General features: G+C 38.6%; 1 protein-coding gene across 3 annotated transcripts; it reads left to right on the forward strand.

Moving 5' to 3' along the window:
- Nucleotides 1-9,792: 9,792 nt before the first annotated feature.
- On the forward strand, nt 9,793-15,832 carry ZNF24 (zinc finger protein 24). 3 transcript variants are annotated; one of them, XM_037508659.1, is made up of 4 exons: nt 9,793-9,895; nt 12,074-12,576; nt 12,842-12,989; nt 15,013-15,832. In XM_037508659.1, exons 2-4 carry the CDS (start codon nt 12,157-12,159, stop codon nt 15,549-15,551), a joined length of 1,107 nt encoding a protein of 368 aa, XP_037364556.1. In that variant the 5' UTR covers nt 9,793-9,895; nt 12,074-12,156; the 3' UTR covers nt 15,552-15,832. The 3 variants fall into 3 exon arrangements, with proteins under 3 accessions (XP_037364556.1, XP_037364558.1, XP_037364557.1); XM_037508661.2 differs by having other exon boundaries at nt 12,143-12,576; XM_037508660.2 differs by lacking the exon at nt 9,793-9,895 and adding an exon at nt 10,366-10,522.
- The last annotated feature ends 10,065 nt before the right edge of the window (nt 15,833-25,897 follow it).

Below are 25,897 nucleotides of genomic sequence, written 5' to 3' on the forward strand. Positions count from 1 at the left end.
CAAGCCCTAAATACCATTCCTTTAAGTATTTAGAAGAGAAGAAGGGTTTAAAATCAATGGTCTAATTATATCCTTGAGAAGCTAGTGGGAGGGAAAAAAAAAATAAGAGAGCAATTTAAAACCAAAGTAAGTAGAAGAGAAAAAAAAAATTACAAGAACAGAGGCTTAGACCTGGGGAAAAGGGAGTAAACAAGCACACTCCTCTCTCTCCTGCTGGAGATAACGTGCGTCCTGAACTAACTGCACAGAGCAGCTCCTTGGAGACTTTTCAAAGTAAATAATAGTAAGCAGATTGTGGACGAAGAGTAGAATTTGAAATTTCATTGAACTAGCTTTGAATTTACCCATTTTTTTCTTCCCCTTGGTCTCTCTTGGCTGACTGTCAAAGGCGGCCTGCCACCCAGAGAGTACACAGAAAGAATTCAGAGAAGTGTTACGCCTCCTGCCCAAGGAGTGAGAAGGAGCTCCAAAGGCCAGAGAGGATGGGAGAAACCCCATATCCTTATTTTTTCCTTTGCCTTCTTTCCCACCCCAGCCTCCAGGCACTGCAACAGCAACAGCAGAGAGGGCAGGAAGGCACAATAGACTCAAAGGGAAGGAAAACTTTCACTTTATTTGAGGAGTTTTGGTGCCCAAAGCATGGTGCAAATCCCTATTGCTTTTATTGTCTGCGTCCTCTCACTGCTTGGACCAGATTACAAATGTAGTTGAGAGAAGTAAAGGGCAGAGAAGGAAAACTAAAACTTCAGCTGTCTTACTGGAGGACAACTTAGGGAGGACTTAGGGAGCCAAAAAGTGTTGGGTTACCAGAAAAAGGAAGACAAGCAACTGCGGACCCCAAAAGTTATGTATGAACTCCCCTGTTCACCTCTAAACTAGGTCTGTGTTGGTCTGACCCTAAACAGAACTCACAGGCATTATAAATTGAATACTGGGTAGACTTCAACTCAGGATCCAGATTGACCACTGGGTGGCGTACTTAAATGACAGAACCAAACTGTACTGGAAATTTGGAAAACTGACATTGGAACCACAATCTACACAATGAAGATCAGAACTTATGGCCTGCGCCTAAAAGTAGGGCAATTGCCTTTGAACACAACAACAACAAAGTAAAATTCCTTAGGGTTTAAATGATAACCCAAATTTGACAATATTCTAAATATGCAGGATATGATGTAAAATATAACTAGATGTAGGAAGAACCAGGAATCTCTCAATTTTTTTTTTCAAATTCAAAGCATTAATCTATTATTGCTTATATTTCAATTTACATTATAGTAATGACATTAGAAAACTTAGACCAAGAGTAATAGAGTTTTAAAAATATGTTTCTTTATTAATGTTGACTCTTGCTACTATTTTTTTTTTTTTTTAATAGAGGCGTGTTATTTATTTATTTGTTTGTTTGTCTGTTTGTTTATACAAGCACTGGGTACAGTCAGAAGCGTGGGAGGGTGAGAGAATTCACCAGAGCCAGAGCGGGGAGCAGAGCAGGCAGAAGGACCGAAGTACACTGCTGAGGGGAGCAGCGGGCGGCAGGAGAGGTCTGCGCGCCATGTGGAACCCTCCTCCGGTGGCCGGGGAGCAGCCGGGAATCGAACCGGCGCCGCAGAGGCTGCGGGCAGCTTTGCAACCCAGCGCTCAACCGCTGCGCCACCGGGGAGGCCCCTCTTGCTACTATTTTTTTAATTTATTTTTAATTGAGGTATATTTGGATACCCTCATCAGGTCTCACCACCATAGTGCACCCACCACCAAATCTCCCATAGCCCATTGTGCTTCCTTCCCTCTGTTCTAACTCCTCCTAGACCACCTCTCTCCCTTGGTGCTTCAGTTCTGTAGTTACCTTTCAAGAGTTAGTTTTTAAGTTTGCCTTTATCTTACTCTTACCTTACCATAGTTACTTTATATTACCATATTAGTGACACCATCCAGTATTTATTTTTCTTCTTTTGACTTACTTCACTTAGCATTATCACTTTCAACTCCATCCATGTTGCCACAAATTGCATGAGTTATCTTCTTTTTTTTTTTTTAAATAGAGGCATGTTTTATTTATTTATTTATTTGTTTGTTTGTTTATACATGCCCTGGGCATAGTCAGAAGCGCTGGAGGGTGAGAGAACTCACCAGGGCCAGAGCGGGGAGAAGAGCAGGCAGAAGGACCGAAGCACACTGCTGAGGGGAGCAGCAGGCGGCAGGAGAGGTCTGCGCGCCATGTGGGACCCTCCTCCGGTGGCCAGGGAGCAGCCGGGGATCGAACCAGCGCCACAGAGGCCGCGGGCAGCTTTGCAACCTAGCGCTCAACCACTGCGCCACTGGGGAGGCCCAAGAACCACATCTTCTTGACTCACTCATCTGTTTTGGGGCACTTAGGATGCTTGCATAGTTTAGCTGTAGCAAGTAGCACTACAATAAACATGGAAGTGGAAGTTTCCTTTCAAATTAGTGTTTTTGAATTTTGGGAGTAGATGCCTACGAGTGGAGTTACTGGGTCGAATGGCAGATTTATTTTTAATGTTTTAAGACACCTCTGTACTACTTTTTATAAGGGCTAGACCCAGTTTGCATTCCCACCAGCAGTGTAGGAGAGTTCCTTTTTCTCCAGATTGTTGCCAGCACTTGTTCCTGGTCTTTTTATATGGGCCATTCTCACAGGTGTGAGATGGTATCTCGCTGCGGTCTTGATTTGCATGTCCTTAATGATAAATGATGTTGAACATTTTTTCGTGTGCCTTTTTACAGTCTCTATGTCTTCTTTGAAGAAGAGACTGGTTATTTCTTCTGTCCATTTTTAATTGGATTATTTGTTTTGTTTTTGCAGAGTTTTATGAGTTCTTTGTGTATCTTTGATATCAGTCCTTTGTCAGATGCATGGTGTGTAAATATTTTCTCCCATTCAGTAGGTTGTCTTCTCATTTTAGTTATGGTTTCTTTTACTGTACAGAAGTTTTTTAGTTTAATGTAGTTCCAGTTGTTTATGTTCTATTTTGTTTTCTTTGCTGTTGGGATGAATCCCTAAAGGTACCACTAAAGCTTATGTTATGAAATGTTTAGCCTACGTTTTCTTCTTTGCAGTTTATGGTTTCAGGTTTTACATCCAAGTCTTTCATCCATTTTGAATTGATTTGTGTATGATATGAAATGGTGGTCTAGTTTCATTCTTTTGCTTGTCCTGTTTTTCCAACACCTTTTATTGAAGATGCTATCCTTGTTCCAGTGTATGTTCTTGGATCCTTTGTCATAGATTAACTGTCCACATATTTGTGGGTTTATTTCTGGTATCTCAATTGTATTCCATTGGTCTGTGTGTCTTTGTTCCAGTACCAGATTGTTTTAATTATTATGGCTTTATAATATAATTCGAGATCTGGAACTGTGATACCTCCATTCTCTTTCTATTTTGTCAAGATTGCTTTTGCTATTCAGGGTCTTTTTATGATTCCATATGAATTTCAGTAGTGTTTGCCCCAGTTCTTTGAAAAATGCCATTGATATTTTTGTTGGGATTGCATTCAATCTGTATATTGCTTTGGGTAGGATGGCCATTTTGACCATGTTGTTTCTTCTAATCCATGAACAGGGAATAATTTTTCATTTCTTTATGTCTTCTTCTAGTTCTTTCAACATCTCATCATTTTCTTTGTATAGATCTTTTACTTTTGTTAGGTATTTACTTTGTGGGGTTTTTTTTTTGGTGTAATTATAAAGGGGATCACTTCCTTAATTTCTTTCTCTTCTATCTTATTGTTTGTATATAGGAAGGCAGCTGATTTTTGTGTGTTGATTTTATACCCTGCTACTTTGCTAAACTGACTAATTGTTTTGATTAGTTTTTCTGTGGGATCTTGTATATTATCATGTCAACTGCAAATAATGATAGTTTTACTTCTTTCCCAATTTGGATTCAATTGTAACTATCAATAATTATCTGTAACTATCAATACTATGCTGAATAGTAGTGGAAAGAGTAGACATCCTTATACCAGATCTTAATGGAAAAGCCTCCAGCTTTTTACTATTGAATCTCTCAATTTTCAGGGAAAAAAAATCATATTGTGCCAACTCCTAGATTATACAGATGTTAGAGTTATTTTAAAAAAAAAAAGACTTTAAAGACTCTAGATACATATTTAGGAAGCAAGTACCAAAGATAGAAAATGTCAGGAAAGAAATAGAAAATATAAAGAAGAACCAAATTTTAAAGTTGAAAAACACAACACTCAAGATAAAATATTCACAGATGAGCTCAATAGAAGAACGCAGATGAGAGAAGAAATAAATATAGACCAAGAGAAAGCATCCAAGCTAAGTGACATAGAGAATAAAATGTAAAAAATTAAAAAAAACTCCAACAGTACAAGAAAAGTACAATCTTAATTTCTTTTTTTTTTAACGATTTATTTATTTATACATACAAGAATGGGGGTTCAGGCAAGAGGTGCGGGCTGTGAGAGGATCCACCAGAGACAGAGTGGGGAACAGAACAGGCAGATTGACTGAAATACACTGCTGAGAGGAGCAGCAGGTGAGACAGGAGAGGTCTGCTGCACCATGTGTGTTGCTCCCTAGCCGGCCGGGGATTGAACCCTAGCCAGCCGGGGATTGAATTCATGCTGCAGAGGCTGCGGATTGCTTCACAGTGCGTGGCTTAACTCCTTGCTCCACCAGGGAGACCCACAATCTTAATTTCTTAATGAACATAGGCATAAAATTCCTCAACAAAATATTAATAAACTGAATTCAACAATGTATAAAAAGAATAAAACACCAGGACCAAGTAGGGTTGGTTCAGTAATTCAAATTAGTCCACCAGATTCATGGTTTCAAAAAGAAAAACCATGTGGTCATATCAGTTAACGTAGAAAAAATTTGATAAAATTCAGCATCCATATGTGATAAGAATAGAACTTCCTTAAACTGATAAAATAGAAAACTTCCTTAAAAACCTAGCATTCACTCATTACACATCTCTTGGAATAGCCAATCTGTAACACAACACCAAATGCACTGGGAACAGAGATATATTAGTGATCCTATTTCTCTGGAGAATCCTGACTAATACAGGAGTTTCTCAAGGTTGTAGGATACAAAGTCAACACACAAAAATCAATACAATATAAATCAAATATTTATAAATACTGGCAACGAACAACTGAATATTTCAAAATATTTAAAATAGCTCCCAAAACTGTACACAGGAATAAATTGAACAAAACATTGGCAGGATTTATACACTGAAATCTACAAAATGCTGATTCAGAAGACGAAAGAAGATTGAAAGAAGAGTAGGTTCATGGATAGTTAGACTAAATATAATTAACATGCCATTTGCGAATGAGCAAATGAAAAATTGCTCAACATTATTTACTGTTAGGGGCCTCCCTGGTGGTGCAAGGGGTTAAGATACAGCCTATGAAGCTATTCACAGCCACTGCAGCATGAGTTTGATCCCCTGCCAGGGAGCAACCCACATGGCGCAGCAGACCTCTCCTGTCTCACCCGCTGCTCCCCTCAGCAGTGTATTTCGGCCCATCTACCTTTTCTGTTTCCATTCTGTCTCTGGTGAATCCTCTCACCCCCCACACCTCCGGCCTGTACCCCAGTTCTTGGTTACATAAATAAATACATCTTTTTAAAATTTATTAACTGTTAGGGAAATACAAATTAAAATCATGTGAGATATGACCACATAGATATTATAATGGCTAAACAACAAAAGATGATACCAAGTGCTGATGAATATGTGGAGCACCTGGAACATTCTTCCATTGCTGGTGGGAATGTAAAATGGTGCAGTCACTCTGAAAAAGTTTGGCAGTTTCCTTCAAAGGTAAAATATAGCTACCATAAATATATAGTCAGCTTCAGCTGCCACAATAAAATACCCTAGACTGGGTAGTTGGGAATTCCAAGAGCAAGGTACTAGCTGATTCAGTTACCAGGTGAGGGCTCTTTTCCTGGCTTCCAGATGACTACCTTCTTTTTGTTTGCACATGAATTTAGGGGTGGGGACAAACATTTGGGCTATAACTTTATGTGATCCAGAAAGACAAACGTATATTCACATAAACACCTGTCCGTGAATATTTACAGTAACTCTATTCATAATCACCCAGATTCAGAAATAACTGAAAAGTCCTTAAACAGTGGGATGGGTAAACTCTGATACCTACAGTAAAATAGTACTCAGCAATTCAGGGAAATGAACTTTTGAGACATGTAGCAACATAGATGAAACCTCAAAGGCATTATGAGGAATGAAAGGTTACATACTTTATGATTCCATTTACATTACTTTTTAGAAAAGTCAAAGCTATTTTGGTGGATTATAAATCAATGGTCAATGGGGTACATTGTGAGTACCCCATTGTGAGTACACCTTAAGGGATTTTTATGGGATGATGGAACTATTTTGCATCATGATTTTAGTGACAGTTTCAGAAATCTATACACGTGTTAAAACTCATAAAGCCATTTTACTGTATATTAAAATTTCAAAAAGAACTCCATGAAATAGAGAACAAATAATAGATTAAATAAGGAAAGCCAAAAATCAATTATTTGAAAGATAAAATTGACAAATTGCCAATAAATTTGACAACTTATATAAATTAGATAAATTTCTTGAAAGACACAAATTACTTCTTACGTTTCATTGACTAGAACTGAATCATATGATCATCCCTCATTGCCAGGGAGGCAAAGTTAGTATATGGCAAAAGTAAACAGAGTGGTTATGGATAGCTTAGTGCAATCTACAACTTATTATCTATGACTGGACACACTGTCGTCCCTGCAAATAAAAACAATTGGGGGCTCATTAGAAATAAGGGGGAATGCTTAATGTAGTGTTAACAATGCTTGCCACAGGTTTTTAGTCACTCAAAAGACTCCTGGTGGAGTTTGCTTATTGCTAAAATGGAATCTTTAGCCAGTGTATTTAAAGTGCCCAAAAGGAGATACTTTTGAGCTAAGAGGAAGGACTGACAACTATTACACCTGAAAAGAAACATTAGAAAGCCTAAAAATTGTTATTCTTGAAAGAATTCTAAACACACCAAATCGGAAATTCTGTGCTTTTCTTCCAATGTGAAAACACTTCCTCCATCTCAAGGTGTCTCCCTTCTCCTTCAGCATATTGCTGTTTTTAGGTGCCCCATTTGGTATTCTGTTCTTCCCTGTAGCAATTCTCCCCTGCCTGTAAGTAATCCTTTTCTTGTTTATTTTCTTAATGAAATGGTAGTATTAAAAGAAGGAATCATTACTTCATTTTAGTCATCTTTAGTCGGCTTCTCTAGCAGCTAGGTAGCATTATGTCTTATTTATTTATCATTAACCAATGAATGAGATGCTTTTGAGGCAAAGTTGCACAATTTGACTGGTAAAGAAACAAGCCCTTTTGCGATTTAGATAAATTATGACTTACATGGACAGTGAAAACAAAAGTAGCCGAACGTGAAGCTCCTGGTGAGCTTTTTGTCTCACATACTAAAAGGAAGAAACCCAAACAAAGGAGCCAGAGGACTGCAGTGCTACTTTTGGGATGCCCTGTGGTCGAGGGGCTGATGCCATGCTGCAGCTATATTCTAAGTGGGTGGGAGGCAGAAAGCCTTACTACCTAGGAAACAAGGAGTCTCACGACAGCTTCTTTCTGGGAGACAGAAAACTGAGCAGCTAGGGTCTTGCCATATCCCCTTACAAGTCTCTTGTGCTCTCATGTTCCGGGAGAATCACCAGTGTTTTCCAAGACTCAGATCAGCTGCAGTTCAAGTCTGGTCTATGCAGATTAGTGCAAGGAGGTCTGGGGCTGTCATAAAGCTGTTTCCTATACTCATTTGGCCCAGAGGAACATTATGTTCTATTTTGACTAGATGTTTAAGATGGCAACGACCAACATTCAGGAAAGAGGCGACATAGTGAAGCACAGAAGGATGGTGTTTCAAAGTGTGTGTTATTGGGCCGGGCTCTTGAAAGAGTGAAGAAGAAAAAACTTCATTGCTGTTTTCATTCACTCTCTTAGAATTGAGAATAGTAAACTAGGATCCCAGGCAAAGAGTAAAATTTTACTGCCTCCACTCTTCATAGAACTAGTAGAAATGATCTCATTTATTCATTTCTCTGTTGTTTTGTTTTTGTAAGTCTCCTAAGGGCAAGGACCTTGTCTGTCTTGTTCACAGTACCCCCCCCCACCTAGTCCTAGGATGCAAAATTTTGCAAAATTTTAACTTTCCTAAGCATTTCTAGTTCATGTAGCCTATTCCCCAACCCCCCTCACCTCCGTGTCAATTAAATATAAAAACTCTTAAAGTAAAATGAAACAAAATAGAAATGCTTTGACCTAGCCCTTAGGGTGACCAAAGAGAGAAAGCTTGGGCAGGGTAAAGCGGGTTGCTGGCAGTGGTGAAGTAGGACAGTAAAAAGGGTGGATTTTTGAAGCCTCTTAAATGAAGAGAAAACCAGCATCAATGTCAGCATGGGTTCTGGGGAGATGAAGTCCCAGTCAGAGTGTAAAAGTAGTGCTATGCGATAAGCTGCTCACTTATTCTCTGATCCAGCAGAGGCCAAAGGTATTTTGGAAAGGACACTTTCATGAAAGAAACAAAAAGCCAAAGCCCGAGGATCTTGGAATGCTTCTGGAAGGCTGGACCTGCACATGTAATGTAGATCTTAAATAACAGGGCTCTTTTGTGTGGTTTCTGATGTCTGACATGTGACTTAGCAAAAGCAGCAATGTGACTAGTCCACAATTCATTCATTTATTCAACAAACATTTGTTGAGTTCTCTATGTACCAGGCAGTCAGCATCCTAGGACTAGGTGGGGGGTACTGTGAACAGACAAGGTCCTTGCCCTTAGGAGACTTACAAAAACAAAACGAAACAAACAACAGAGAAATGAATAAATGAGATCATTTCTACTAGTTCTATGAAGAGTGGGTAGGCTGTGTGGAGGAAAGGCTGAAGATCTGGGCCACAGTGAACCTAAAAGCTGAAGCTAGAAAGGGGAGGCAGTAAACAGACCACGAGGGGCCTTGCAGCCCAATGTGAATAGTTTTTCTGTCTTAAGGCAGTGGATATCCATTGAAGGCCTTTAAGTAGAGAAGCAAAGTGGTCTGGTTTACATTTTTAAATAAAAATCACTTTAACAGCCGTTCTGTGGTATAAAATGCCAAGCCTGAAGTCAGAAGATGACCATGCGCTCAGCAAATGCACTGTGAAATCACTGCCAAATCGCTTGGTTAAAAGACTCATCTAGTTTTTCTGACAGATAAATTGGTCGCAATAAAACTCTGTCGCATAATCACTGGGAGCCAAAAGTTGGAGTCACGCCTTGATTTCAAATCTTGCTTCCCACTTAGTGGTTATGAGCTCTTGGTAAGTTACCCGCGTTGCCTCAATTATCTCAACTGTGAAATGGGGATAAAAGAAATTCCTACCCCTTAGAACTGCTGTGAAAATTAATGATACGTGTAAAGCACAGTGACAGCGCCTGGCACAATGTGGAAAACATTCATATCTATTAGCTTTTATGACTTCTTTCAGCGCATTACTGCGAGGATCACATGAGATAATGCATGTGAAAAGGCTTGTACAACCGTAAAAACTATCTTAGCGGTAGAATTCTCTCTATCCCTTTTCTTTTAAGGGGCTCACAGAACGCTGAGCTATCAAGGCATGAGGCCAAACAGCCTCAAAGCGGTCATTGTGGGCTGCCCACCCCTCCCCCTCCCGTAGCACATCTCCATGGCAACGCGGGGCTTCTCCTCTCCCCGCCTCCAGGGGCTGGCAGACCGGAAGCAGTCCGCACCGGGGGCTTCTGGGAAACAGCTTGTGAGCGGCGTTTCTGCGTCGACCGTGGACTGCGAAGCGGCTGTGGCTCCTGAGCCGGAGGTTTGCACCGAGTGGGGGGAAGGGCGGGAGAGGGACGCTGCGCCAGAGGCTCTGGTCCGCTTGGCTGCGGCCGGCGAAGAAGCCCGGCGGGGACCTTCCGTTGGCTTCCCCGGTGGTGCGGGGCACAGGCCTTGGCCTCTGTGCCCGGCAGTTGGGGGCAGGGAGGCTTGCACGTCAGGCTCGGTCGGGCCTTCGGCCCCCTCGGAGAGCCCTCCATCTCCGGTGTCCTCCGCGACCCTCGCCTCCCCTCCCCCATCGGCTGGTTTTGTTCTATTTCGAGGCCTTGGCGTCCCGCGGAGGGTTCTGGGACTCGTTTCGGGCGGAGGTGGGCGGGGAGATGGCGCGCGGGGCTGCCGGGACTTGTAGTTCCGCCGGCCGTGGGCGGAAGCGCCGTGGCCCCGGCGCTGTGGGAGTTGGGCCCGGGGGGCAGCTGGGGGGAGAGGCGAGGGGACGTCGGGGCGCCGTCTTCGGCGGGAGTGAGGAGAGAGCACCTGGAGCGAGCCTGCTGGCCCCAACGCTGCAGAACCGTGGGCCTTCTCTTTCGGAAAACCCTGCGCGCTCCACGGGCAGGATTCCGTGTGAAAACAAAAGATTTCTTTTCTGTAGGATGCTTGAGCCATTAATGAGGTAGGGTCCTGGCATAGGAATGAACTAATCTGTTGGCTAATCCCTATTTCTAAGGCTTCTCCCCACTCCAGGGTACTTTATTAAACCTGTAGGTATTACTTGTCTGATAGTCTTTTCTGCTTCCTCGTCTTCATCTTGATGTGGTTACAGTAAGTTCTTTGAAATTGTTGGTGTTCTTGTTCTGGACCCTGAATGGATACATTATGTAGTTGCATGGTTCCTTCCTGGTGTGTTGTAATCAATGGCATAGCCATGACTGTGCATATAAATACTAAAAAAAGGATCAGAAGTAGCACAAGATTTCCCTGAAGGTAGAAGCTGGGAAAACTGTGAGTCATCCAGTGTAAGGACACGGTTCTGGTGGTTATAAGAAGTTATGGTGGTTATAAGAGTGCCTTTTCTTCGTAGAATTTGCTGTGATTAATGCCTGTGATTATAAATTTAAATGTAGTTATGGTGTGGTGGGTGACTGAATAATATTTGCATTGTATGAAACCTAGTAGTTAATTTTTCCAGTATTATGTTACCTGTTTATGAAGCCAGTGAATATTTTCTTAAATGCATTTTAAATCCAGGAGGTTCTTGAACATTTAAAAATACTTTTAACTTAAAAAAATCTTGTTAAATTTTTTTTTTAAATAGTTGGCCAACTTTTTTTTTTTTTAAAAGATATTTATTTATTTATTTATTTATTTATTTATTTATTTATTTATTTATACATACAAGCACTGAGTACAGTCAGAAGTGCAGGAGGGTGAGAGAATTCACCAGAGTCAGAGCGGGGAGCAGAGCAGGCAGAAGGACCGAAGTACACTGCTGAGGGGAGCAGCAGGCGGCAGGAGAGGTCTGCGAGCCATGTGGGAGGACATGTGGGACCCTCCTCCGGTGGCTGGGGAGCAGCTGGGGATCAAACCAGCGCTGCAGAGGCGGCGGGCAGCTTCGCAACCCAGCGCTCAACCGCTGTGCCACCGGGAGGCCCTTGTTAAAATTTTTTAAAGCAGGTAGTGAGAAAGTTCTGCTTTTGAGTTTACCTGTCAGAGAACACCAGTCATAAATAATGCATGCATATGTGTTCAGGATCAGATACATTTAGAAAATAGGGAGTAGGGCTCTGTCTTAATTGGAGTCTTGATTCTTGAATAGATTTTGTCCATTTTGTAGGTGAACTTTTTCTGTCAAAGGCCAGATAGCAAATATTTTCCAGGTCATATAGGCACTGTTGAAACTTCTCCTTGGTCAGAGTGAATCCTGAACAAGTTAAATGAATGATTTATGGACACAGATACTTAATTTCCTATAGTTTTCTCATGTCGTGAAGTTTTCCTTTGATTTTTTTTCCAACCATGTGAAATGTGAAGATTGTTCTTAAGTACAAGCATTGTATGAAAATAAGCATCAGGCCAAATTTGGCCTTCTGTTGTAGCTTGCCATTTTCTGGAGTAGGTTATTGCTTGGAATTTTTAATCCAATAAACAGCTATCTTAACTGCCTCTCTTATTGTGTGTTCAAATTCTTGGGATATTTGATTTTTTTTTTTTTTTAATGCCTCAGGAGTGCTTGTGAAGAAAACGGAGTATTTCTCTGACGCCTATATCCTGCTTTGATTTTCTTTTCTTGAAGTATTACACATCAGGATGTCTGCACAGTCAGTGGAAGAAGATTCAATACTTATCATCCCAACTCCAGATGAAGAGGAAAAAATTCTGAGAGTGAAGTTGGAAGAGGATCCTGATGGTGAAGAGGGATCAAGTATCCCCTGGAACCATCTCCCTGACCCAGAGGTTTTTCGACAGCGATTTAGGCAATTTGGATACCAAGATTCACCTGGGCCCCGTGAAGCTGTGAGCCAGCTTCGAGAACTCTGCCGTCTGTGGCTAAGGCCAGAGACACACACAAAAGAACAAATCTTGGAGCTGGTAGTGCTGGAGCAGTTTGTTGCCATCCTACCCAAGGAGCTACAGACTTGGGTTCGAGAGCATCATCCAGAGAATGGAGAGGAGGCAGTGACAGTGCTGGAGGATTTAGAGAGTGAACTAGATGACCCTGGGCAACCGGTGAGCCTGTTGCTTGTGTTACTTAGCTAAGTCAGAAGCAGTAATCAGCAGTAGGAAAAGCTGTGGATTAATACCATTCAACTACGTTAGAATTAACGATGTTTATGCCTTTCCCTTTAACCTCTCCCCACTGCTTCCTAGTATCAGTGTTTTTTTTGCCCTCTAGACCTCAGAAACATGTGGGGTTTTTTTTTTTTAATGTTTGTTTAGTTCTAATTCTTATCAGATTTACTCTCAACTGAACCAGACTTAATTCTATTTTCAGGTATCTCTCCGACGACGAAAACGGGAAGTACTAGTAGAGGAGATAGTGTCTCATGAAGAAGCTCAGGGATTACCAAATTCTGAGCTCGAAGCTGTGGAAAACCAACTCAAGTGGGCATCCTGGGAGCTCCATTCCCTAAGGCACTGTGGTGAGGATCACAATTCCATGTGGGCTAGAGGGTGAAAGGGTATTGGCCTTTTGTCTAGTACTTTGCTTATTCTCATCCTGAATGTGGGGATAAACACCTTAACCTGATTGCTTCACCTTAGGCAACTGTGGGATCTTGAGTCTTTGCTCATCACAGTTCATTTTTTAATCTTAGGTCTTTTGTTCTCTTAGATACTAACATCCCTCAGTGGTTTCTTCCCTTTTACCTCTTTCTTGAAGACCTGCCTGTTTTGACTGAGCCAACATCTACCTCCTGATCACGTTCTCTATTTTGCGTACAATTTGCCATCTGTGTCACAGCTTTTCAGGTCTAGCCTAATCTTACTGTTATAATAAATTTACATAAAGCTTCTTCGGAGTCTTTCTAAATTTTTAGGTATTTTTGGTTTTTGTTCCTCATCTTTCTCTCATTTCTCTGCCACCCCCTCCCCCCCAGCTTCTTTTATACAAATGATACTTGGGTAAAACTCTCAACCTTTTATAAAGTATTTATGTAAAAATAGACTCCCTAGTTATAATATGTTTTACATACATAAAAATTGAAAGTTCATAATTGTGGTATTCACTTGTCTTTCTCAACATGTTAGCAATTGATGCTATGTACTTGTATACTTTGCTATAACTCAATGTGTTCCTAAAACTCCTCCACTTTTTCTTTCATCTTTATGTAAATTAAAATAAAATTTCTTTGCCACTTCTTTGGGAATTGTTCTTTGAGGTAATTGGAGATAATGCTGGTGTGCCACGGGATGAGGTCTGATTAAGTAGGTTTTTCTTTCCATTAGAGGGGTAGTAAATCAGAACTTTTGGCTTTGGACTAAAGTCTGAGAATGTACAATTTTACATTTTCTCATGGGACATTCCTCTGTGCAATAAAGTTTTTGAACCACTGTTCATAGTCTTTGGAGGTGACATTTTCTTTAGTGGAAAACTTGCCCCTTGCCTGAATTTTAGAATAATTTTCACCTGATTTTAAATAGTCTCATTTCAGCAATATAGTCCTTACTAGGGAAAGTCTTTCTTTGCTGTTTGTCTCAACTTAATCTTCACACTTAATTTTCTTCTTTGTTCTTTAAGTCTCCAAGCCCCACTAGTCGCCAATCCTTCCGTCTCTGTTAGCCTTCTTTCCTGACTTTATCCTTTTCTTGATTGTTTATTAGTAAGTTTGTTCACTGTTTTCCACTTTCTGAGTGCTGATGCTTACCTTTTAGTAATTGTTTTTACTCTTCAAGGATTGAAGTTGCAGGAAATTCTTAAATGAGACTTGCTCATACCTCTACCGCAGGTTGGTGATTATACCTCATGTTGGTAATTCAAGGTTTTAGTCTATGAAACACATCTGAGGCTTAGCAATAACAACTCATCTGAAGTACCACAGAAGTACCAAAATAGCAAGCTTCTCACTGGAAAACTTTTATTCTCTAAGGGTGTATTGAATTTTAAGTGTTATGTCCTGAGTTGATGCAGGATGCTACAGCGTATCTTTAGCCCCTTCTTGTTAGGAGACCTGTGTTCTGCTTTCAGTCTAATCTTTGCTATGTTTGCCTTGTTCTGTTCATTTCAGAAATAGTAATTTTCTGGCAGATTGCTTATTTTCTGCATCATTGTACCTTGATATAGTTTCTCTTTTACAAAACAAAAGAATAGTATAATTTCCAAAGGACCAGTTTTCTTTTTTCTTTTTACAAAGCTGCATCACTTTGTCATTCTAATGGTTTTAGAGGCTTCCATGTTTCTGTCCTTTGTTTTCTGATTACACTGTTTAACCTACTCACAGTACTGCTTATTTACATATAACCTTTTAATCCCACATTGTTAAGCCATTACTTCATTAGCCTCATAGTCAGTTGATTCACCTTTTCTCTTTGAGAGTAACAACCTTACCATCAGTTTTCAGAGTGTTTCTAGATGTAAGCAAGCTATTTGTTTTTTAAAATTTTTCTTCAGATTCTTTTCTCCCAGAGTGGGAAACAAGTGATAATTACATTTTCTATTTATTTCAGATGATGATGCTAGGACTGAAAATGGAGCACTAGCTCCAAAGCAGGAAATTCCTTCAGCAGTAGAATCTCATGAAGTTCCTGGCACTCTCAATATAGATGTTCCTCAGATTTTTAAGTATGGAGAAGCCTGTTTCCCCAAGGGCAGGTTTGAAAGAAAAAGAAATCCTTCTCGAAAGAAACAACATATATGTGATGAATGTGGAAAACACTTCAGTCAGGGCTCAGCTCTTATTCTTCATCAAAGAATCCACAGTGGGGAGAAACCCTATGGATGTGTTGAATGTGGAAAAGCATTCAGTAGAAGTTCCATCCTTGTGCAACATCAGAGAGTCCATACTGGAGAAAAACCTTACAAATGTCTTGAATGTGGAAAAGCCTTTAGCCAGAATTCTGGGCTTATTAATCATCAGAGAATCCATACTGGGGAGAAACCTTATGAATGTGTTCAGTGTGGGAAATCCTATAGTCAAAGCTCAAATCTTTTTAGACATCAGCGAAGACACAATGCTGACAAACTTCTGAATGTTGTGAAAGTTTAAGAAATTAAAAAAAAAAAAATCAGCACTCAGGTCTTTTTCTTCAGAAATGAAGACAAAATAAACAAAATGATTCATGATAGTTTTATTTCCCTATAGACTGCTAGAAAATCCACAGGGAAATATAGAAAATTGTCACCCACCATTATTACTTTATCTTGAAAGAAATGGTGTCATACCTGCCTAGAAACTGAAAATTTAAACTTAATTCAGGTGTTAATGCCTAAATATTCCATGTGATGTTTATATTCTTATTATTTTTCCAAATAATGAACTACTTTATTATTTGTCCCTTTCTTAAAAGTTCCCCTTTTTAGACAGATACATTATATCTGTGTTGATCATTGAAGTGTTTTTTGCAAGGATACATTCTCTTTTACCTTAAAAGGCAACATTAGAAATTAGAAAGTCTGAAAACTGAAACCATTTCTTCAAAATGTACCCTTTTGTTTCTTTTTACCTAATCTGAATATGTATTTCAGAAAAATAGAAGATAAAGGATGACTAAAAGCCTCAAAGTAAAAATGAGCCTTAACACTCAGATAAGTGATGGTGATTAAACAGCAACAAGTGAATGGGACGTCTAGATTGGGGAAGATACGTAAATTCTTCTATCCAAGAGTTGAAGTATATCAAGAATTTACCTAGCTTAATTGCCTGCAAGAAAATTAAAAACACTCATCTAATTTGGAGGCATCTCACTAATGAAAATAATGCTTTCTCTTCATCATTAGAAAGTGAACTAACAATTGTGAAACTATGGAAGCAGAAATTATGACACTAGGGAACAATTTATACTGAATGGCAGTGTTAAAGGGCAATTATAATAGTCTGTTTTGGCTTTTAGAAAACAAGACTTGATCTAAATCATTTCACCCTTATTTTTGTTAAGGACAGAAAACTGACAGGTGGGCAAAAAATCAGGTTTGTTATTTTATTATTTTGGTACAAAGGGGTTGAACACCAGGCTAACAGTAATCATGCATTTATTAAACACTTCTCTACCGACAAGGCACTGTGCTAGGTACTGTAACCCTACCACAAGTAGGTAGGTATTTCTTCCACTGTAAATCATTGGAGGGTTTGGTACAAAGCTAATTTCATATGAGTTAGCCTCTTTCCCTTGTCTGAGCAGTCCTGGGAGAGGTCATCTCTGAAATTCCCAGAGCCATAGTTCTTGTGCCAGGGTGTTGTATTTGGGGGAGAGGAAGACTCAGTTCAAAGAGCTAGCCAGCCAGCTCACCAGGATTCTGCAGAGGTTGAGTCTAAGATAGTCTCTACCACAGTTTGGAGGTTTGTGGGTCTTTTAAAAAAAATAATCAGTCTTTAGTAGCATTGAAGTTACACTTAACATGTTAAGTTAAATGAATTGTTCTATTTAAAAAAAATAACTAGGTTATTAACAACTAGTTTATTAACTATGAAAATTGATTGAACTATTTTTTGATTTTCAGTCTTAACACATTTTTTAAATGTATAAAAGTAATACATTGTAGTAGTAGTATTATATACTCTTTGGCTGAGAATCCCAAGTACTGTTGTTCTACTGTTTAGTGGAAAACTCTGGAAGCTAAAATAAAGACTTTAATAGTGGGCATCATTATGTGGAAGATGGTCCATATAAGTATTTCATGGTTCTAGAGATTTTGGGGTTACATCTGGAGTTTGGATCAAATTTAAAAAAAAAATTGAAGGTGAGCTTTGCATGGGCCTGTTAAAAAGTATAGTAACACATGCAAGGCCAGCGGGTAGAGAGTAAGGCAGAATGGAGCTTGTTTATAGAATTTTCTGATAACAATTATAAGAAATGTGCTTTATAGATTAAGATTTATTGAAGTATAAATATGTAGTAATGTTATAATGTATTAAGTTATACAAGAAAATGTAGGGACTTTTGTTGGGGTCTTTTCTCTTTGTGGCTGAGAGGCAACAAGTTAATGTCCAATAAAGCTATAAACTCCTCCGTTCTAATATAAAATGATCTTGAGTTGATTTATTTATAACTGGTTTCTTTCCAAGTAGGTTTTGAGGTGACATATTTGAAATACCACTGGTATGACTGAATTCTTGTATCAGAGTAGGTAAGAAATCAGCAATCTCTTGGAATTTCATGTTCTTTTAGTTCTTGCATATTTCCTGTATACAAAGAAGCTTCCCTGTGGTAGATTTATCATAAATGCCAAAGAAGTTTGGTATAATGTGATAGCTTAGAAAAGTAGCATTAGAGTTGGGAAATATGCGTGACTCTTGTCAGCTCTGATACCTTTGCATTGTTCGGGAAGAATTTTGAGGCTAAGGCCAGGCTTTGTAGGGAAAATGAACTGGACCCAAAAAGACTTGATGATGGTACATGGGAAAAGTAAGGTAGAAGTCTGTGTACTAGCTGTTTCTGGTTAGGTTAAATCTCCATTGTCTCCATTAGAAAAATTGATTTAAAATAAATGTTCAGTTATTATGATTTATTCTAGGCTTCTATTTAAACCCACACATATAATCATAGCAGTTCTGGGAGGAAACTAGTCTGATGAGGTGGTGATCTTGCAGGTGTCAGGCGGTGGCCTCTGGTTAGTAAAAGAGCAGTCATTGTTAATGATTAAGCATGTATACTGCTGATACCTCCCCAATAGCCACTGAATGTTTGCTTTTATTGCTAAATATTCTCCAGGTTTTCTTGGAGGCTAATCTCCCCATCTTTATATCCAGTTGGCTCTTGCGATCATTTAGCGATATATTTCTCACATTTATGTAAGATGAAGGGAAGGTTATATGTATTGAAATAATCTGCATGTCAGATATTGGATTAGACACTATGCCTATCCCACTTAGATTTGTAGACTAGGAAAGTAAGATTCAGAGATTGTGTGACTTGCATGTGGCCAATTAGTGCTGAAACTCGAGTCTAGTTCTGTGAACTCCAGGGACACATTTTTTTTTTTTTACTATGCCATGAGTGATGGCAGTTAAAACCTTGATCAATAAATTTTAAGCTTTTATCTTTTACGGTTAACAAATGTGAAAACTATTAAACATTCTTGTTGGGATTTTCTACAGTACAAAAATGTAAAATGAAAAAGTACATTCCTTCTCACAGTCTTTAACTCAGAAGTAAGGCATATACATATTTAAGCAAAAGTGTTAATAGCTAACACTGTGGTCGTTGTACATAGGCACTGTTTGAAGCGCTTTACCAAGGACTAACAATTTTCACAATGACCATATGAGGTAGGTACATATCCCCATTTTACATGTACTACACTGAAACTCCTCCCCTCCTTCACACTGTGTGTGTAATCCTGGTTACATCCTATTCCATTGCATGAATATGCTGTTATTTATTTGGCCAGCCCCTTATTGCTAGATAATTAGGTTCTTTATATTTTTTTATTGTAGTTAATATCCTTGTGCAAACATTTTGCTGCCTGTGTGAGTATTTCTATAGGATAAATAAGCTGGAAGTGGATTTGTTGGGTCAGACAATGTGCACATTTAACATTTTGAAATACCGCCAAAAGAGTATGTGAATTTATAATTCTATCAACAGTAAGAGTGCCTGCCTACATCCCTACCAACTCTGGATCCTTAAATATTTTTATCAATCTCATAGGCAAAACTTATCTCTTAATAAGAAGGAACATAATGTTTGACTATTTGCATTTTCTGTTGTGAATTTTTTGCCCATTTTTAATTATGAAAGTATAAATATCTTTTCTTGTGCAAAACTCAGATTATTCACAAGCATAAGAGTGAAGAGAAACCGTTTTCTCCAGCACCTCCAGTTACATTCCACTATCCTTCTAGTCCCCTTTCCATACATTCTATGTGAATATACATACACATAAATGCTGTTTTTACATTATTAGTAAGATCACACATGTATTATGCAGGGTGTTTTTTTTTTTTGGTCTCGAAAGCATCTTTAAATTGCATCAGTGGTAGAATAGGATTCAATACTATGACAGCACCATTCCCTTATTTTTCTATTACATTGCTTAAGTAGACATCTTTTTCATGTATCTTTGTGCTTGTGTGAATATTCCTTTAGGACGGAGTAGTTTAAGCGGATTGTTGGGTCAAATGGTTTGTTTTTTTATAGACCCACCTTCCCAAGGGCCTTTATATTTTCACCAGCTATATGGAAAGTGCTTGTTTCCTCATATAGCCTTACCTACACTTGATAGTTTTATCTGATGGGCAAAAAATAAAAAAATCCTTACTTTGCATTTCTCTCATTATGGCGAGATTAAGGTTATTTTCATGTTTATTGACCATTTATATTTTGCCGTGGATTGTTCATATCCTTTACCTGCTTTTCTGTTGGGTTATATGTGGAAATGTGTTGTTTTTGTTCAGCATCTCTTTCCCCTCTTCTGGTAACAACTTTTATTTTTTGTGGGGAACCCATTCGCTGTGGCTTAGTGAATACCTGACCAGGCCCGGCCTTCCTGAGTCCCGCAGCAATTAAAAAATGGGCATGTAACTCAAGTCAGGCTAAAGAGCCCTCAACAGAACTTCTGCTGGAACTCTTGGAAAGAAAGCTCTACCTACGGAGATCCCAAGAATTAAGGACTGTGTAAGCCTGAATTTGTACCTTGTGGAGAGTCTGAGGAGAAACTCAGAGACTAGCAGAAATGAAAGAGAACTAAGTTCAGATGTCATTTTTCTGGAGGCCCTAGATCCAGCTGTGCCTAATGCCTGCCCTACCTCTGGACTTTAAAAGTTTTGTGAGCCAATAAAGTCCCTTTCTTGTTTAAGATAGTTGAATTGGGTTTCTGTCCTGATTAATATAGGTTATTTGTATTTTCTTATGATTTGTAAAAAACTTTGTAATTTTAAATTCTAGACATATACTTTATGCACTATATAGGTAAATAAAATTAGTACGGCCTTCCATGATTTGGCCTCTGTCAACCTCTGCCATTTTGTTACTTTTTATGCCACACACCACACATGTTTTATATTCCAACAATTACTAGACATTGGTCTGTGCAAGAAAAGCTTTACCCACAATTATATCCTTTATAGTTCCTATCCTTCCTACAGATTAGTTATCTTGGGACCCAGACTAGGGATTATACTCCACTGCTAAATCAGTGCTGCCTTCGTCTCTAACCATTGGTTTTGAATATTCCCCTTAAGCATACCTCCTTGTATGTGAACTATGGAGCCCCTCTCCATCTCCTCCAACATGGTTCTGTGGGATCCTAGTTTTAATCTCAGAACTGTGAATTTGAGGTTGCTCAGACCCAAAATTGTTCTGAGGTTTACATCATTTTCTGTGTGTGGAAACAACACGTAGAAAAAATTATGTTGCATGTCTTAGGAGTAGTAAGGACAAAAATACCTCTCGAAGAAGAGGCAGTTTAGATAGGTTGACCAGGGAAGTGAGAAAGTGAGTGAAATTTGACAAAAGATATGAAAAAATAGAAAGGGAGCAAAGACCAGAGGAGGAATGTTGTAGGCATAGAAAAAGCAAACAACTTGATGTGGGAGCAATGCCTGGTTTGTTCAAAAAACACCAAGGGGGCCAGTGTGATTAAAGCAGGTGAATGTGGGGGAAAACAGTGGATGAGGCTGGGGAGAGAGAGAAATGGACAAGACCAGGGCAGGGAGGACAAGACCAAATCACTGAAGACCTGGTTTCTTTACAGTCTTAAAAATGTTTCTTAACATACATTCTATATAAATGTGCAATAGGTAAAGTTTAGAAAAGATGGTCATCCATGAGTCCACAATGCTAATAACCCATTAATATTTGATGTGCTCTATACACCAATGTAAATGTTCTCCATCTATACACTTTGCAACATTAATTTACAACAGGAAAAATATATATATATATTTATAAAACAGTAAACTTAGTGTCCATATCTTGGTTTGTTAATCTTAAACCTTGTTTCCTCTTTAGATCAACTATGCTTCTGAGGTGAAACTCTCCACTGGATCTAAGAAATCCTCTCACACCTGTTCAAAGGCATACTCCAATAATCCTCACCTCATTTTTCCTCATGGGATTTTCTAGGTAGTATGCAAATGTTTTTCCCCCCCACTCACAAAGAAAATCCTTAAGGCCAATTTCACCAGATCTAATCTGCCTCAAAAATAATAGGCAAAATACATCAAAAGCAAAGGATGGGAAAGACAGGATCACTGAGAGATGGGAAACAAAGTAAACGAGTTGCTTCAGTTTACTACCTGAAGAGTTTCTACGCTCCATCACAGGGAAGAAGAGCTCAATCAATGCCTGGCAGTTTTCCTAACTTGAGAAAATAGAGCAAGGAATCCTGGGAGGCTAACACAGCTAGCTTTTGCAAGGTAGCATATTAGAGGGAAGAACTAAACGGAAAACAATGGAGATCTGCAGAGAATCCCACTGAAGTAGTCAGTTGATTACCAATGAGCATGTGTGTAAGGTAACTGCCAGATGTAGGGGGAAAGAACTATACAAAAATATCAGAGGGGAAAATGCCAGGAATTCACAAAGAACTAAAAACAGAGCCATCAGAGCAGAAAAACCTCATCATTCACAGGACATCAGAGCAGTAATTCTCAAGTGTCATCCACTCCCCCAATATTCATTTTGTATTATCTGGAAACATTTTTGATTGTGTTAATAGAGGAGGTGGGCTCTACTGGAATCCAGTGGGTATAGGCCACAGATGTTGCTAAGCATCCCACAATGCATAACAATGAATTATCCAGTCAATAATTGAGAAGCCAGTTTAGAGTAGTAGGGTCTAGCCTAGGGTCTAGATCTGGTGAAATTGGCCTTTTTATCTCAGTGGGGAAAAAATGAAACCTAGACTAAATACAACCCAAAGAATTAAAACAAGATCTGAAAAGGTAAAACTGTCTAAACACACCCTAGAACAAAGTTCAATAACATTAAAAAATCCAGCACCTTACAAGATACACAATATCTAGCATCAAATTTAAAAATGACAAATCATGCAAAGCAAGAAAATGCAATACATAACAAAAAAATGACACAAATTGATCCAAAAATGACAAATAATAGACGAGCACATTAAACCATGACTATTCTGGGCCTCCCTGGTGGCGCAGCGGTTGAGCGCTGGGTTGCGAAGCTGCCCGCGGCCTCTGCGGCGCCGGTTCCATCCCCAGCTGCTCCCTGGCTACCGGAGGAGGGTCCCACATGGCGCGCAGACCTCTCCTGCCGCCCGCTGCTCCCCTCAGCAGTGTACTTCGGTCCTTCTGCCTGCTCTGCTCCCTGCTCTGGCTCTGGTGAATTCTCTCACCCTCCGGTGCTTCTGACTTACCCAGTGCTTGTATAAACAAAAAACAAACAAACAAACAAATAAATAAATAAAATAAAAACATGCCTCTATTAAAAAAAAAAACAAAACGTTAAACCATGACTATTCTATATGATCAACAAACTAGTAAAATTTTGAACATGTTCAGTGGAGACAATGTATATTGATTTTGTAGCCTGCCTCTTCAATGACTTATTGTTTCTAAAAGTTTTTTAGTGGGTCCTTCAGGGCTATGTATGTCATTTTCAAATAGTGATATTTTACTTCCTTACCAATTTAGATTCTTTTTATCTTGTTTAAGTGTTCTGGCTAGGACTTCCAATAGTATGTTTAACAGCAGTAGTGACGATGGACATCCTTGACTTGCTCTTTGTCTTAGAGGAAAATCTTTCAGTTTTTTCACAACTGGGTGTGATTTTAGTGTGGATGTGTCACATAGGAACTTTATTATGCTCACATATGTTTCTTCTATCTGCATTTTATTGAGTTTTTAAATATTAAATGGATGTTGAATCTCATCAAATGCTTTCTCTGTACCTATTAATATATGATTTTTAGCTTTCCTTTTGTTGATATGGGTATTATATTGAGTTGCATATGTTGAATCATCTTTGCATTCCTGGAATAAATTCCACTTGGTCATGATATATGATACTTTTAATGTATTGTTGAATTCAGTTTGCTAAGATTTTGTTGAGGATTAGTGCATCTGTGTTCATAAGGGATATTGATCTGTAGCTTTCTGTTTTTGTGATATCCTTGTCTGCTTTTGGTTTCAGAATAATGTTGGTCTCATAAAATGTGTTTGGAAGCTTTCCATCTTCAATGTTTTCAGAAGAGTTGGAAAAGGATATGTGTTAGTTCATCTTTGAAGGCTTGGTAGAACTCACTAGTGAAGCCACCTAGTACAGGGCTTTTATTTTGGGGGAAACTTTCATTACTGGTTCAATTTTTTTGCTTGTAATTGGTCTGTTCAAATTTTCTATTTCATTCTGACTCAGTCTTGGAAGGTTGATGATTCTAAGATTGTTGATTTCTTCTAGATTATCCAGTTTACTGGCATAAAGATGTTCATAATAGTCTCTGATGATCCTGGGTATTTCTGATATGTCTATTATAATGTCTCTTTCATTTCTGATCCTACTTATTAGAGTCTTCTCTTTTTTTCTTAGTGAGTCTCACTAATGGTTTGTCAATTTTGTTTATCTTTTCAAAGAACAAGTTCTTGGTTTTATTGATCTTCTATGTTGTCTCTTTTTATTTCTGTGGTATTCACTTCTGTTTTAATTTTTATTGTCCTTCTACTGACTTTTGGTTTCATTTGTCCTATTTTTCTAGTTCCTTTAAAGTGTAAAGTTAAATTGTTAATTTAAGATTTTTCTTGTATCTTGATGAGAGTCTATTGCTATAAACTTTCTTTTGATGCATCTGGTAGGCTCTGATAGTCCATGTCTTCATTTCATTTGTGTCTGGCTTTTTTTTTTTTTTTTTTTTGATTTCTCCTAGATTTCCTAATAGTTATGTAGTAGTGTGTTGTTTAATTTCAAGATATGTATTTTCCATTTTTTTGTGATTGATTTCTTGTTTTATATCATTGTGATCAGAAAAGATACTTGGTATGATTTCAATCTTCATGAATTTATTGACATGACACTGTGACCCTATATGTGGTCTATCCTTGAGCATGTTTCATGTGTACTCAGCTTTTTTTTTTGCAGTGGACTGCCCTGAAAATGTCTATTAATTCTGATCTAATTCCTTGTTGAAAGCTATTTTTACCTTGTAAATTTTCTGTTTGGTTCATGTAAGTGATGTAATATTGTGATGCTGTCAAGATACAATGAAAGGTAATAAACAGTAACTAAACTTTTTAAAAATGTGCTGGATGCAATTAATTGTAGATCAAGCAAAGTTGAAAGGAAAAATTATGGTAGATAAGACATAGCAATAGAAACTATGCCAAATGAAAAAACAGGAAAAAAACTTAAGAGCATAAACAATCTGTGGTACAATTTCAAGCAGCCTAACATATACAATTGTAATTAGAGTTGCCGAATGTGAACAGAAAGGGAAGGAATAGAGAAATGTTTTTATTTATTTATTTATTTATTTATTTATTTATTTAGATTTATTTATTTATACAAGCACTGAGTACAGTCAGAAGCGCGGGAGGGTGAGAGAATTCACCAGAGCCAGAGTGGGGAGCAGAGCAGGCAGAAGGGCCGAAATACACTGCTGAGGGGAGCACCGGGCGGCAGGAGAGGTCTGCGCGCCGCTGGGGATCGAACCGGCGCTGCAGAGGCCGCGGGCAGCTTTGCAATCCAGCGCTCAACCGCTGCGCCACTGGGGAGGCCCGGAATAGAGAAATGTTTTAAAAAATAATCTATGGGATTCAAGACTTATAGGAATATTTATAGCAATAAAATATAAATGGGGAGGTGAAAGTCTCAATTTAATTACCTTAACTTTTACTTTAAGAAACTAGAACAAGAACAAATTAAAACCAAAAGTAATGATCAAACTGGAAATCAATAAAATAGAAAACAGAAAAAAATTTTCCATATTCCATTTAAACTAAAAGCAAACTTTTTAGGAAGATTAATAAGGTCGATAAACTTCAAGTCAGATTAGCTAAACAAAATAGAATGCGATTTATATCAGAAATGTGAGGTTTGACATTGTTCTATATTATATTCTCTGCAAAGAGCTTGTTGGACTTCATATTGCTGATTCCAGTATTCATCATTAGGCATATTACTAGAGCCATCAGCAGGATTTGGTCTTGGGAACTCTTTCATATTGACCCCTATGTTCCTTTGACATTATTATTGTCTGACATTATTATTGTTTGTTTGACCTGTATATGTTTGTTTTAGCAGTTGTTTACTTTCTGGTACTCTAAGTTGTTCCAGGCTCATCTTGCATTTTCCTTGACCTATCCTTTCTCAAAAGGAGTCCTGGTTAATTTTATTTGTAGAATGGTATTCACAATTCACTGTCAGTGTATTCTTATTGATATTGAAGTATCATTGCTTCTGGATTCTCTCAGAGAACAGAGAAGGGTAAAATATGTAT

This window comes from Talpa occidentalis, unplaced genomic scaffold (genome assembly GCF_014898055.3).
Source record: "Talpa occidentalis isolate TD23 unplaced genomic scaffold, MPIMG_talOcc4v2.1 talOcc4.13, whole genome shotgun sequence".
Taxonomy (NCBI): domain Eukaryota; kingdom Metazoa; phylum Chordata; class Mammalia; order Eulipotyphla; family Talpidae; genus Talpa; species Talpa occidentalis.

What these genes read in the sequence shown, in the direction of transcription:
- ZNF24 (XM_037508659.1), top strand. Translation starts at nt 12,157, where the DNA reads ATGTCTGCACAGTCAGTGGAAGAAGATTCAATACTTATCATCCCAACT. An exon ending in TAGATGACCCTGGGCAACCG is followed by an intron (nt 12,577 to 12,841) that starts GTGAGCCTGTTG and finishes TTCTATTTTCAG; the next exon opens with GTATCTCTCCGACGACGAAA. An exon ending in CCATTCCCTAAGGCACTGTG is followed by an intron (nt 12,990 to 15,012) that starts GTGAGGATCACA and finishes TATTTATTTCAG; the next exon opens with ATGATGATGCTAGGACTGAA.